This window comes from Carcharodon carcharias, chromosome 20 (genome assembly GCF_017639515.1).
Source record: "Carcharodon carcharias isolate sCarCar2 chromosome 20, sCarCar2.pri, whole genome shotgun sequence".
Classification (NCBI taxonomy): domain Eukaryota; kingdom Metazoa; phylum Chordata; class Chondrichthyes; order Lamniformes; family Lamnidae; genus Carcharodon; species Carcharodon carcharias.
The window spans coordinates 84444400-84460465 of NC_054486.1; the positions used below are offsets into that span (position 1 = coordinate 84444400).

At 39.4% G+C, this 16066-nt stretch overlaps 1 protein-coding gene across 1 annotated transcript in view; it reads left to right on the forward strand.

Moving 5' to 3' along the window:
• mnat1 (MNAT1 component of CDK activating kinase) overlaps window positions 1-16066 on the forward strand; it is a 174102-nt gene that overhangs the window by 73875 nt on the left and 84161 nt on the right. Inside the window, exon 7 of the mRNA XM_041214862.1 lies at window positions 7189-7310. Coding sequence (XP_041070796.1) covers window positions 7189-7310 — 122 coding nt within the window. The remainder of the gene's footprint in view (window positions 1-7188; window positions 7311-16066) is intronic.

A 16066-nucleotide genomic window follows, 5' to 3' on the forward strand; every position in this document is an offset into this window, starting at 1 on the left:
GAAGGATTTAATGAAATTCTCTATAGTTTTCCAAAAATGAGATGCTAATTACTTTGTAATGTCAACCGAAAATGGTTTGTAATCATGCATGTTATTAAATAGTGGGATTAAAGAATACATTTAGTTCTGTAGATAACTAAACTTTAGTATGTTTGTAAGCAAGCATTAAAGAGCAAAATTTGCTCTGCACTTTGTACTTTGTCATTCGAGATATAGGATTGTAAGAGACTAAGTAGTTCTATTGGGTGAGATTTAATTGGCCCAATGGGGGTCCTTCAGGCACTTAAGTGGCCAACATTGGGCCTTCCTTGGGATTTGGGATTCTGGTGTCGGAAATCCAGCCTGCAGAGAGCTGTTGGCCAAACAGAGGCTGGCAGCTCCCCATTGTCATCAGCGCCATGGGGAGTGGTGGCAACTGTGAGTAGTGCACCCACAAGAAGCCCAGGTTCACCAAGGGATTGCAGGCCAAAGGTGAGTGAAGGTGGGATGGGCATCGTGGGTTGGGAGTCATGGGAAGGGGAGACGTGGATTGGAGGCAGTGGTAGGGGGTAACTTTCAGTGGAACGCCTCTCCCAATGCCATGTCCTTGATTGGGCACAAAGTATTGGTAGCAAGTATCAAAACCCCAACTGCCCTCTCCAACCTCGGGTAACCGCTAGCAAATCTGACTGGGTTTGTTGGGGGCCCTTTGGGAGATGAGGGATAGCTGTGTGGCTCCCATTTAATCCCTAAGCCACCAATGGATTGCATGGGCTCGGGAATTAACTGGGTATCAATTGGCTCATTAATGAGCCTAACTGACCTCCCACCGCTAGTGTTTGGGAATCCCGTGTCAGCCCCTTCCGTCCTCCGACTTAGCTGTGGGAGGTTTTGCGTCCACTTGGAGATTGAGGTGAGGCCTCTCCCATGAATAAATGGGCCCAGCTGCCATAGTTCCCGCTATAACGGGCTGCATTAATTTCCACCCACTGTCTCTTTAGACTTGATTTGAAATTTCAAGGTATTAAAATACTTATGAGCTTAAAAAAAAATCATTAAATGAAGCCATTTTTGTCTACTTTAATGTCTACTTTAATAACTTTTTTTGTGAAATGAGATTGAAACCACTTCTGGCATAACAAGTTTTGAATGTCTTCAGGGTTATTAGAATGTAAGGTAATGATCTAAAATGGATTTGATTAAAATTAAACTTGATATTATCTAGAATGCTCAAACCCACGGGGGAAAAAACGGAGACACGTCAGTCTGGTGTCTTTAGTCAGAACATAATTACACATTTTTATTTTCCCTAAATCTAAGGAAAAACACTCAGTGAGTATAACACTTAAGGCATATAGCTCCAATTTGTTATGTTATTAAAGTGTTATTGCAAATTAACATTACAATGGATGCACTAATGCATATATTTAAGAAAAGGACTAAAATATAATTATAGAACTGCAGTAAAAGCAAAATAGCAACTTGTTACTTTAGGATTGAAGTAAATATGTTGAATGGGGAAGAACATTCAGATGCCAATGATCATAACAGAATAGATAAAGAAAACCTGAGCCACAGAGAAGTTTTTGGACTGGAATAAAGGGATGAAAGCCTAGCTCAGGTTGATTTGAAGATTAAAACAGCTGATCATTGATAGAAAAAGAAAGAAATCGAATAAAATGCAAATTAAAAACAGTTTAACCAGGCATAAAAAGGTTGAAGCTAAAGAACAGGCTGTAAGATAGATAGACATGGGTTTGGAAGGTAACAACACATTCAAGGCTGCAGAAGTATATGTAGGTTAGTAGTTGGGACAGATCTCTGGCTAAGGATCTTCCACATAGATGAACATGTAATAGTACATCAGCAAAAGAACATATAGCCTAACACTCAAAGACATGAAGGACTGGGGATATGTACATCTAATTGCAGATAAAAAAGGCTTTAAAAGGGAAAATTGAGTTCTGAGCTTTTATATATCAGGTCGTTAAGTACAAGAGCAAAATGTTGATGCTGAATCTGCATGAGACATTTAGCTGGGCCACATTGGAATGCTGAATGAGGTTTTGGATAGAAAGCAAATCAAAACCATGGAAAAGGATTTGAAGAAAATTATGAAGGGATGTTGCATACAATTTTGAAAACCTGTCTAAGAAATACTTGCAGAGGCTGTTTTATGTATGCATCTATAATGCAATAAGTTACTGTCAGCATACAAAAAATGTTTTTTATTCATCTGAATGCTCAAATAATTTTGTACAAATTGTGATAAAATTAAACTAAATATTCCTTTGCTATCAGCAATTGTTTTGGTGTCTTAAGTTAAGTGTGCCCTTTGTATTACTGAAAACATTCTGCTGAAAACTTCTGTTGTTGCAGCTGTTATACATGCTTCATCAGCTGAAAACTGTCATAGGTTTATTTTCACCCTCATCTACCTGAGTGGATTAAGTATGTGTAAATCACTTAACACTGCAAAAACATGTATAAATACCATCCGTATCATATATTTAAAGGTCAGTTAGGGTTTTCTATCCTTTTCACAATATCTTATCAGTCCCGAGTTTTGGTATACATACATATTTTCAGTTAGATTGGCTGAGTGAGCTAGCCAACAATCAGAGACATCAGTAAACTTCAATTTATCTCCCAAAATAACAACCCCTTGTAGAATGAAAGTTAGCATCAGGTTTTGAGCAAATGCCAGTGATTTAGTTTATTACCATGCAATCATAGAATGAAAGAATGGTTACAGTTCAGAAGGAGGTCATTCGGCCCATTGTGTCTGTGCCAGCTCCCTTCAAGAATAAGTCAGCCACTCCCACTCCCCTGTCTTTCCATTGTAGCCCTGCAAATATCCATGAATATGTTCACCAAAATTGAATTTGCCTTGCGGCATGTTTTTTAAAAATGTGTAAAATTGTAAAATATTTCAACATCACTGCTTAATTGGGACCTTCTCTTGTACAAGTACCATTAATGATGAAACATCTGTTATATTTGGGCTGGCATCTCCTTTAATTTTATTTTTGAATACTTTCATTTTATTTTGAATACTTTCATTTTATTTTTGAGTGCTTTCATTTATTTTTGAATACTTGATGAACATTTTGTTGGAAAAAATAACAACTGACTATTCTTTTTAAAAAATAAAAAGTAAGAGGAGGAACATCAGGCATTTGCTGCTAGTTTTTGTGACCTTTGGGAGGAGCCAGAAAACCACAAGCATGTGCCAATCTAGAGAAACCTAGGCCATTTCGTCATTACTATTATTGGTGAATCTAGAGAAAAGCCATTATTTTCTAACAAATCTTGGGCTGTGCCTAAGGAATTAGCCTCTAATTGACCTCAAGAAATAGACAAATTATACAATGTGCCCATAAAGAGGGATGTGGTGGATTGTATACATTTCCACTATAAACTTGGAATTAGAAAACCTCCTGCATCTAGATACACACGAAGCAGATAAAGCAAATGGTTACATCTGTTTTCCGTAGTTTGCTTTTCCTGGACCAGGCCACTAACCTGAAGCCAGAGGCTATAGCTTGAGGGTTGCCACTTCGCATCGAGCATGGCTGACCTGGAGTTTCTCCCACTCTTACCATCTACCATAGGCATATTGTAAGGATTTGTAGGTTGGCTGCATTATGAATGCACCTGCTGTGGCCATCAAGTGCTGTAGAGGAACTCAAACCCATAGCTTCTGGCTCAGAGGTCATAAGACCATAAGACATAGGAGCAGAAATTTGGCCATTTGGCCCATCGAGTCTGCTCCGCCAATCAATCATGGCTGATAAGTTTCTCAACCCGATTCTCCTGCCTTCTCCCCATAGCCTTTGATCCCCTTACCAATCAAGAACCTATCTATCTCAGTCTTAAATACACTCAATGATCTGGCCTCCACAGCCTTCTGTGGCAATGAATTCCATAGATTCACCACCCTCTGGCTAAAGAAGTTTCTCCTCATCTCTGTTCTAAAAGGTCTTCCCTTTACTCTGAAGCTGTGCCCTCGGGTCCTAGTCTCTCCTATTAATGGAAACATCTTCCCCATGTCCACTCTATCCAGGCCTTTCAGTATTCTGTAAGTTTCAATCAGATCCCCCCTCATCCTTCTAAACTCCATCGAGTATAGACCCAGAGTCCTCAAACGTTCCTCATATGTTAAGCTTTTCATTCCTGGGATCATTCTTGCGAACTTCCTCTGAACCCTCTCCAGGGCCAGAACATCCTTCCTGAGGTACGGGGCCCAAAATTGCTCACAATATTCTAAATGTGGTCTGACCAGAGCCTTATAAATCCTCAGCAGCACATCCCTGCTTTTATATTCTAGTCCTCTCGAAATAAATGCCAACATTGCATTTGCCTTCCTAACTACCGACTCAACCTGCAAGTTAACCTTAAGAGAATCCTGGACTAGGACTCCCAAGTCCCTTTGCACTCCAGATTTCTGAATTCTCTCCCCATTTAGAAAATAGTCTATGCCTCTATTCTTCCTACCAAAGTGCATGACCTCACACTTCCCCACGTTGTATTCCATCTGCCACTTCTTTGCCCATTCTCCTAACCTGTCCAAATCCTTCTGCAGCCTCCCCGCCTCCTCAATACTACCTGTCCCTCCACCTACCTTTGTATCATCTGCAAACTTAGCCAGGATGCTTTCAGTTCCTCCATCTAGATCATTAATGTATAAAGTGAAGAGTTGTGGTCTCAACACTGACCCCTGCGAAACTCCACTAGTCACCAGCTGCCATCCTGAGAAGGACCCCCTTATCCCCATTCTCTGCCTCCTGTGAGACAGCCGATCTTCTATCCATGCTAGTACCTTGCCTCTAACACCATGGGCTCTTATCTTACTGAGCAGCCTCCTGTGTGGCACCTTGTCAAAGGCCTTTTGGAAGTCCAAGTAGATAACATCCATTGGCTCTCCTTTGTCTAACCTACTCGTTACCTCCTCAAGGATTCTAACAGATTTGTCAGGCATGACCTCCCCTTGATGAAACCATGCTGACTTTGCCCTATTTTACAATGCACTTCCAAGTATTCTGAAATCTCATCCTTAATAATGGACTCTAAGATCTTACCAACGACTGAGATCAGGCTAATCGGCCTGTAATTTCCCATCTTTTGCCTCACTCCTTCCTTAAACAGGGACGCTACCTACTGACCCTACCTACTGTGCCACAAGTTCTGCTAAGTTCCTTTATGCCAACAGAATAATACATAGCATTACAGCATGTCATATGCAATTATTTAGGAACAGTACATCCTTCAAGTTTGTAAGTAACGCCTCACGTGATCAAATAGTATACTAGCAAACACTAAGTTATGCTACTTCCATCAGCATGCACTCATTGCTAAAACAATGACATCTGCGCTGGCTCTGCCACGTTCATTGGAAGGATGACAGTTGTATATCCAAAGACCTTCTGTGTGGTGAACTGGCCACTGGGTCAGGACTTCCTGAGCACTCATACCTCGGCTGCAAGTGAGATATGAAGATGGCTGCCACTGACAATTGGGAGACTGTTGCTGATAGCCTTGAACTCTGGTGGCCTCTGGTATTTGGAAAGGCATTGGGAGAGGTGAACAGAAACAAAAGCTCAGCTGGCTGTGGAAAGGTCCTAGAGAACACTGAGGCCAATGAATCATGCACTCCTCAGCCCACTACTTCCTCTGCAGCAAATGCAGCAGAGACTGCCATGCCATAGTGCGACTTTCGAGCCACAACAGGCAAGGCTTAATTTAAACAATCATGACACAAACCATTGTTTTATGAGACAGAAGGCTGCCATTTGCATGTTAAAAGTCAGGACAATTTTGTTATTGGATAGAACTAGCTGACTTCAAATAAATACTTAAATATTTATGTGTTTTTCTAAACAGATTTCTCGAGTTTTATTTATTGAAAAGTTCTAGAAGTCATATTTATATAATGACTGCTTGCATTGAATTTTATAGGAATTGGCAAGTATTTAGAATTCTATACACTTAAATGTACTGTTATCTGGTATCGCCATGATGTCGCTAATGAAAGTTTATAGAAAATGAAGATAAATATTTTGATCTCTTTGGATCAAGAAATTTCTCCTGAATTCCCTATTGGATTTATTCATGACTATCTTATATTTATGATCCATTTGGACACCCCTACAAGTGGATCCATTTTATTTCCAGCTATCTTATCAAATCCTTTTATTGTCTAAAGGACCTCTGTCAGGTCATTACTCAGATTTCTCTTTTCAAGAGAGAAGAGCCATAGCCTTTTGAGCTTTTCCTGATAAAGCTATACTCTTAGTTCTGGTGTCATATTTGTGAATCTGTTTTGTACCTTCGCTATCTCACTATATCCTTTTTGTTACTGTACATGGAAACCAGAGTTGTACACATATTCTGAGTGTAGTCTAACCAAAATTTTATACAAGTTTAATATAACCTCTCTGCTTTTCAATTCTATTCCTCTAAAAATTGGACCCAATGCCCTGTTTGCTTTTTTTTATTGACCTTATTAACCTGCATCGTTAGTGTAATGATTTGTGTACTTATACACCATTATTCATTTGCTCCTCTACACTATTCAAACTCTTATTATCCAAGTAGTATGTGGCCTCCTTATTCTTCCTACCAAAATGCACCACCTCACTCTTGAAGTTCATTTGCCAATTGCACACTCATTCTGCAACTCATTAACACAATGAAAAATTGTTTCCTTTTTTTAGAGAATTGATAAGGGGGCACATACGCAACATTGTCATTCAAAGAACAAAGGGGAAATTTTGAAGAATATTTTTACCACAGGTTTTTATAGTCTGAAAGGCTTTTCCACAAGTGGCTATTGAGAAAAAAATGATAATGTCATAAAATTGAATTAGGTAGGTTTTTGAAATTGAGATTTTTTTTTAAATAAAAAAATAGAGAAATTGGATTAGAATAAGTTTGTTTCAATTGAAGAGCAAGTATCAACACGGGTGCACTGGGCAGAATGCTCTCCCCTGCTCTAATTTCTGATTCTGTACAATTTAAGGAAATGGGCTGAAATTAATTTTATGAACTTTGTTTTGCTAGATTTTCGTGAAGTAATCTGTAGCTGTAATATTCATTGATAATAATGGAGCTGTAGTGATATTTGTGCTGCATGGTATTACATACACTAAGTTTGTTTCTTCTATTACAGAAAGAACCCTTTTAACATGCAATATGTTTTGTAAACAGGGTCAGCAGATATCCTTACAGCCAATGCCAAAGATAGAAGAAGCACTGTATGTCTACCAGCCATTGCAGATAGAGACTTATGGACCTAAAGTTCCAGAATATGAGCTCCTTGGAAAACGAGGGTAAGTAATGAATTTATATCCTCACAGTGACTCTCCTACCCAGTTCTTGCTGAAAGCATAATGAGCCCACAAATAACTCTATTGAATGTATTGTATGTTTAATCTACAGAGATTTCTTTTTTTAAGATTTTTCAAAGAAACCCTATGGACCTGCTTTCCTACAAAGTTCTATCTCTGTGTTCTGGCCTTTGATCACCATTCTTCTGTGGCAAAATGCAGGCACCATAATGCTTCAGATAATGCTAAGTTACAAATTGCCAAGCGAGTGATTTTAAAAAAGGACTGCATAAAGTAAAACTGTGGAAACGCTCGACAAATATTGTAAAATTACGATATTCGTGACTCTGATATCTTTTGTAACATTTTTGCTCCTTTCACATTTAAAATTAGTTATACTTTTTCTGTTCAGTAATCTGTGTTTTCATCTTAAGGGGACCACTTGAAAATATTGACAGAGTTATACAATAAATGAGCTTGGGAATGGCTGTAACCAGAAAATTTAAAATTGTGTCAACGCCTTCAAAATGCTGTTTCCTTTGTTCTGTATCCAATTGTTGCACACATTTCTAGAGAGTTTGAATGCGTGCAGCTCTCCCCTTGCATATAAAAAATTGAATTTTTAGTTTAAAAAATTATGGCCCAGATCTTCCGAGGAGAGGCAATCATCATTGGATTGCTGCTCCGTTCAAAAATTCTCCTCAATTGATGTTGCTCCACATTTCTTCCGAGCCTGGTTTTTACAGAAATGCAGAGCACAGCGATCCTCAGGGAACTTTATTGAAGCGTCGTATAGTCAGGGGAAGACTGAACATGCCCCCTTTTTACAGCAGTAAGGGGTTAGGTGGTTAGGGGCTTAGGTGGCTAAGTGAGTAGGTAGGTAGTTGGGGGAGGAGGGGGTAGGTAGGTCGGGTTGGGGGAGACTGGGGAGGGGGATTAGTCGGGGAGGTCAGTTCTGGAGTCAGTTCTGGAGTTAATCCGAAGTTAGTCTAGGTTTTGTCTAACATTTCCTGGGTAATTACCCAGGCAAGTACTACAGAACTGTCTGAAATCATCGACTTTGAGCTTCTTGCTCAGGGTCCCGGGAGCAGGGCAATTGCCCATCAGAAGTTCAAACTTGCTGGGCAATTCTCATGTAGGTCACCGCATTAATTCTTCCACAGGGTCTCCACGTGCATCTTTGGTTGCACATTTGGTCTCCAATGATCCGGAGCTGGAAGAGTTGGCCAATTGTGTTCTGGATAATTTTAAACACTTTTTTACAAATAAACTTCACTCTGCTTTTTATTTCAAAAGGAATTTTAATAAAAATAATTTATGTTAATCCATAATCAGCTGGGCAATCAAACCCATCACTTTCCTAAAATCTATCTGACCATTTTTTCTCTCCAAGAATGTATATAATAAAAAATGAGCTACAGAAGGAGATACCAGGACAGATGACCAAAAGCTTGATCAGAGGTAGGTCTTCAAGAGCATCTTAAGAGAAGAGAGAGAGGTTTAGGGGGAGAATTTCAGAGCTTAGGGCCAGGGCAACTGAAAGCACACCTGTCAATGGCAAGAGACCAGAATTGACACAGTGCAAAAATCTCACTTTGAAATTCTTTTTCTCTAAACCCGTTATTTATCGAGGTCCTCCTCCACACTTCCTGAAATTCACAAAACCTTTAGAACCCCATTTTGAAAGAAGCATATCTATGCCCTCCCCATAGATTTTCAGAGTATCCACTAAAAAATCCGCTCATCCAGAACCTTTGAAGCAAGGACGTGATGTAATTTGGTGCTGTACTGACATTTATGTTAGCAAATTTTGTACATAGGACTCTGCATCTTGGTTTTGACTCAGATGAAATAGTCTATGTTCTCCAAGGCAGCATAAAAATTTATTTCTGAGACACTGAACATGAATCTGTTTTTTACTTAGGTGCAAATCTTTTCTTCACATCTTTACATCCAAAATACATTCCCTTTTTACATCCCAATTTCTCCTTCATAGATGTCGCCATGTGTTTTCCTTTGTGCTAGCAGTGAAGCCTGGCTTAAGAATAGGCATCAGCAAGGTCGCTCTATGGTCAGATGGCAGGAAACACAACTCGAGTACAGAAAGTCGTATTAGTATAGAGTTTCTCCCTTCCCAGGATGAGATCGTTGTTTCCATGCTATTTCCAGAATTAGGGCGCATTGTTGTAAAATTATGGGTTGCCCTTATAGGACAGAGATGAGAAGAAATTTTTTCACTCAAAGGGTTGTGCGACTTTGGAACTCTCCACTTCAGAAGGCGGTGGAGGTGGGATCATTGAATATTTTTAAGGTAGAGGTAGATAGATTCTTGTTAGGCAAGTGAATCAAAGGTTATCGTGGGTAGATGGGCGTATGGAACTCAAAACACAAACAGGTCAGCCATGATCTTATTAAATAGCAGAGCAGGCAAGGGGGGCCAAATGGCCTACTTCTCTTATTTCGTATGTGCGTATTCCATCTAATGGCAAAGAGACTATCCAAATAAAATAAATGCATCAGTCACAGGACTTAACTGTCATGTTTCATGAAGGGGGGTAGAGAAAAAATGGACAGGCCTTAAAAGTAACAGTTAACAAACTGAATTACTGCACAATGAGCTTCATTATACTACTGAAATCAATTTAGGATAGATGTTAAAAACAAAGTAAACTGCATAACAGTCACTTTTCTTTACCAGAAACCTGATTAGAAATACTGACTTCATTCCATTAATATCTTCTCATATGTTAAATATTCTCATTTACTCAAACTCAGGAGTATAGCCAAATATATGCATTGAAGACGCACCTTTGCCACCTGGCATGGCAAGCTATAAGCTTGGGTCAGAACAGCTAACATGTTGGTACAAGGGATCAGGAAATTATTATAGGCCTGCACTTTGACAATCTTCTCTTGCTGACCCCAGATGCAGCTTATAACTTACACTAATTAAGTCAGCCTTGTGTTGCAGACAACAAATAGTAACTCCTGACCCAGCATAGATCAAGAATTCCTGCCTGCAGCACCAAGTCTCCTCTAAGAACAAAGCTGCAGTACTCAACATGTGCTGCAATAGGGACCAACTTTGAAAATCAAGTCCAGAAATGGCAACACCGTAGGGTGCCTGCTTCATCAAGGCCTAGCTTCTCCAAAGCTTTTCTATCTGTTTTCCCTGCATTCACCTGCTAAGTTTCAATTAATCCAAAATCCACTGTTCATGTCGTCACCTGCATTAGGTCTCGTGCTTCTGATCCCCCAATCGTCTTTAAGCTGTAGTTATTCCTTGTGAACCGAATATGTTGATTTTAAAACTCATATCCTCATTTCCAAATCACCCCATGGTCTCAAACTGGAAGAGTGATCTTTTAATTTCAATTCTGCTTATTCATCCAATATCAAGTTTGACTTGCTTCTTTGTTTGAACATTGCTAGTTGTTTTTTCAGCTACTAGTTTCCAACCCTCTGAATTGTCCATCCAGCTCTTTCCATCCACCACCTCTCTGCTTTTAAAACCTCCTTACAGTCCTTCTCTTGAGCAATACTTTCTGATCTATCCAAGCCTCTTCCCTTATATTCTCTTTGTTCTTAGTTGTACCCATTGTATCCCTTTCCTCATTGTAAAGTACTCTGAAATATCTCATGCTCATGACTGCTATATCAATGCAAGTTTGTGTTGATACATGATATTCCTGGAGGTCTCAACTTTGCTCACAAATGGGAAGAAACTAAAGCAGCACACCTCCAGCTGCTAATGCACTGTTTTGTCACTGGATAGCCCTCCCCAAACAAAACATGGGACGTCGTTGAGTTTTATGTTCCTTTCTGTTTTAATCCCAAGAGCTATCAGAAAGCTAAAATAAGAGTGGAACCAGAATGATGTGTAATTCCTTATTTGATGATGACATTGATGAAGGCTTTAGAGTTAACAAGTTTAAGTCACCCCTTAACCTTCTCCACTCCAATCTCTCTCCACATAACTGGTTCTACTTATCCTGGCATAATTCTGATAAATCTCCTCTCCATCCTCATAAAGGTTTTGTTATCTTACCCATTTTGGTGTTTTGTATCCTTGCTAGCACTGCTTTAATTGATGAACTTTAATTTTGCTAACAAAAATATTATGTGACATTGATAAGTTTCATACTTGAATAACTTTATGCTCCCATCTACTTTTTCCATCCTCTCATAACTTTAAACACTTCTGTTGTATCACCCCATAATTTGTTCAAAAGAAAAGAGCCCGATTTTAATTCTATTTCTTTCTATTTGTATTCTCTCAAAGCAGGCAGCATCCTAATAATTATGCATTGTATTCCTTTGGAATTGTGGAGTTCTATGCTGCATAGAGTACTCAGATTTTTATAGTAGTTCATCATAACCTCTTGGCTTTTATGTTCTATACTAGTAATAAAATATAAAAATTCCGTTCACTTGCTGTTTCCAATGTCCATTTGAACCTGTCCCAACTGCTCTGCTCTTCCACAACATTGATCCTACTTCCACTCAGAATTACTGCTGTTTTTTTTAACCATTTTGTACCATTCATACTCACTGATATTGAATCTGTTTAGTCTATTCCCCCTAGTTATCAGTATTTCTTTATGATTTTCTTTGGTCTTCTAAGGAAGCAATAATAGCCTCTTGTTTTGGCATCATCTGCTAATTTCGATATCACACCCTGCAATTACCTGTGGGTAATTTGATTTTCTCTCCCTAATTTCACACACCCTAATCTTTAAGAATCTCTCTGTCAAGGGTCCCAACCCACTTTTAACAATTTGCTTCTTACTGATAGACTTCAAAAATACTTTAATGACCTTCTTGATTTTTGACATTTTTTCCTCATACTCCCAGGGCAGGTACCTTGTCAGAGGCGTTCCTAATCTCCATTTACACTACTTGTCCAATAGTTTGCCCATCCTTTCCAAAGAATTCTGAAGTTGGTGAAGCATGATTGTCCCTTTCGAAATCAATGCTGGTTACATTTATCAATTTTCCCTCCATCTAGATAGATGTTAATTTCATCCTTAATTATAATCTCTCATTCTGTACCAGCAATGTTAAACTAATTGGCCTCTAATCGCCTTAACGAGCAGTATCTCCCATCCACTCTCAGGTTTCCTGGCACACATACCTGAAATATATTTTGTGTGGCATTGGCAATTCTCTTCCTCATCTTTCTCGGGATCCTTGCATGTATTGCATCGGGCCTGGCACTTCATCTCCCTTCATCTTATTTATAATTTCCCTCTTTTTCTTTACTCTAATCCACTTTTTAGTGACAACCGATGACTTGTTAAGTACCATAGTTAATTTTTTGATCATCTACAAATTGATAGCTATCCCCTGTCAGGGGTCCCACCCACTTTTAACAATTTTCTTTTTACTGATAGACTTCTAAAATACTTTACTGATCCTTTTGAATTTTGACATTTTTCCTCACACTTTGTTAGCTTTCCTTATCCTGCTTTGCGTCTCTTCTATTCTGATATTCTCCTTTAATTATTTTTTCATTGAATCTTTTCATTTATCCATAGCATCCTGAAACTACAAGTAATTTTCTTTGGCTTCATTGCTAGGCATGTTTAAAGAAAGGGGAGAAACTGGCAGATCTAAATGTTTGTCAGACTGCCCTAATGACTGAACATTGTGAAAGGTGTTAAACTAGTGGATTCAAGCCCTGTTTCTGTAACAAATTCATTGAACTTGTAACACAGATGTCTTGCTATGCATGTAATATTCCCTGTTTGTGGGTTTTGTTTTTGAAAAATAAATAATACTTTCTTTTAACAGTAAAGATCCTGGGAAAGTTGCTGCTGAAATAATACGTTTGGATAAACTGGAATACATTTAGCAGCATTCTCCCCAACTAGTTCAAATTTATCTCTGTCTTAATATATTATCTCATATTTTTTGTTTAATTTGAACTCGGGTTTCTACTGCTGTAGTGGTTAATGGATGTTTTATGGGCTGGAGGAAAGTTTGTCATGGAGTTTCCCAAGGGTCACTGCGGGGACCCTTGCTGCTCTTGATATATATTAATAACCTAGACCTTGGTATACAGGGCACAGTTTCAAAATTTGCAGCTGACGCAAAACTTGGAAGCATTGTGAACTGTGGGGAGGATAGTGTAGAACTACAAAAGGACATTAACAAGTTGGTGGTGTGGGCAGGCAAGTAGCAGATGAAGTTCAATATAGAGAAACGTGAAGTAATTAATTTGGTAGGAAGAACATGGACAGACAATATAAAATATAGGGTACAACTATAAAGGGGTTGCAGGAGCAGAGAGACCTGGGTGTATTGTGCATAAATCATTGAAGGTGGCAGGACAGTTTGAGAGAGTGGCTAATAAAGCATGCTGTATCCTGGGCTTTATTAATAGGGACATGTAGTATAAGACTAAGGAGGCTATGTTGAACATGTATAAAGATACAAGTTTGACCTCAGCTGGAGTATTGCGTCCAGTTCTGAACGCTGCACGTTAGGAAAGATGTGAAGGGTTTGGAGAGAGTGCTGAAAATATTCATGAGAATGGTTCCAGGAGTGAGGAACTTCAGTTATGAAGATAGATTGGAGAAGGTGGGACTGTTTTACATGAAGAGAAGGCTGAGAGGAGAGCTGATAGAGGTCTTCAAAATCATAAGGAGTCTGGACAGAGTAGATAGGGAGAAAATGCTCCCACTTGTGAAAGATCTGGTATGGACATGAAGGGCTGAATGGCCTCCTTCTGCACTGTAACAATTCCTTGATTCTGAGAAGGTGGACAGGCATCCTGCTCCCAACCCTCCACCGATGCCACCTATGACCAATTTCTGGGTTAAGGGGAGTTTTATATGGAAATTGCCGGCAAGGCCCACATTTATAGCCCATTCCAGTTCTATCAGAAAGGCCCAGTCTATTTATTTGGTACACTGGATGAAAAATAGAACCTGTACCCTTTCACTTATAATAGAGTGCTCAATCTGCAATACTCAGCATTACTGCATTACTCCTTCTCCTTAAAAGATTCTTGATAGATTTTCATTTTTCTATACAGTGTAAATTTCACACTAAAATATGTTTAACGTGTTTATAACACAAACCTTTCGTTAATGCAATTTTTGCACCACATAAAGCAGGTAATGTTTGAAAAGCTCTCAAATATGTAACAGCAGCAATAACTTAGGCTTGCATCACATTAAATTAAAAGCAAATGGCAAAATTGATTATAATAAGACTATTTGAATGAATAGTACTGGATGAGCAGAAATTTCCTCCAACTAAACATTGGGAATATTGAAGCCATTTTCTTCAGTGCCCATTACAAACTCAGTCCCCTGGTTACTGACTCCATCCCTCAGCCTGACAACTGTCTGAGGCTGGACCAGACAGTTAGTAACCTTGGTGTTGTATTCTACACCAAGATGAGTATCTAACCACATATCTGTGCCATCACCAAGACGACCCATTTCCATATCTAACATAATCAGACTCCATCCCTGACTCAGCTCATGGATGCTGAAACCCTCATCCATGCTTTTGTCACCCCAAGGTCTCATCCCTCCCTATCACTGTAATCTCCATAGCCCCATGACCCTCCAAAATATCTGCCCCCATCGGTTCCTGGCCTCTTGAGCTTCCCTGATTTTAATCACTCCACAACTGGTGCCTGCGCTTTTCTGTTGCTTGGGCCTTAAGCTTCATGATTCTTTCCTCTCTGCCTTTCTACTTTCCTTTCCTTCTTTAAGATACACTTTAAAACCTACCTCTTTAACCAATCTTTTGGGCACCTGATATCGCTTTATCTGGCTTGGTGTCAAATTTTGCATTATACTGCTCCTGTGAGGCATCTTGGGATGCTTTGATACATTAAAGGAGTTATGTAAATACAAGATGATGTGTTTATATTAAAATAGTAACTGAAGTTTCCATAAACCCTAGCTTTAAAAAAAAGTTTAATTGAAGGTACTTTCAGCACACATGGGATTATATATTTGGTTAATTTATTTGAGGTAGACCTGTCTTGAAAGAAACTCCAATTAAAAGGATATAGTAATTTAAGGGGATGGTGGTAGCATATAGGTTTAAATGTGACTCTCTTTTTCACCCTGTGTGGCCTTTTTTAACTCTAACACAAGGATGGATTGAAGGTGTCACATTCAACAGTTATGGGATTCTTGCATGAAATGAATCCTGATAGTTTCAATAAAGGTTGGATGCATAATGGAGGCTTCTTCACGTAATCTTCTGCCTCCAATTATCGCACACAGTCGAATAGCCTTCTTCTCGTCTTCGTTTTTTGTATAATCAAGGGCGACAGTCCGTTAATTAGTATGAGGTGGGACTTCTGTCTGTTTTCAGGAGGAAGTCTCGCCTCAGTGTTGCTGGCTAATTGGAGGCCAGCAGTTTTGTGCCACACCAGAATCGGTGGCCACTACTGGTATTACCCGAGAGGAAGAAGAACCATGGATGCTCTAAAACCCAGGTAAGTTTGAGATCTTGTGGAGACTGGGTTGCCTGGCCCTGATGAGGAGGGTGGAATGGCATGTTGGCTAAGAGGGCGAGGGTAGATATGGGGAGGCAACACTGTGGGAGGAAGGGAGCCTCTGATTGGCACAGGAGGCCCAGGAAGGAGGTACCCCTCCTTTCACTGACCAGCAAGTCCACAAAATTAAACCTACTGGGCCAGACATTGGGCGCAGGCCTCTCCCATTGCCTGTTAAATCGAAGCAGCAGTGGGATGAAGCCCATCAGGTCTGTTAAATTCAGCCCTATAT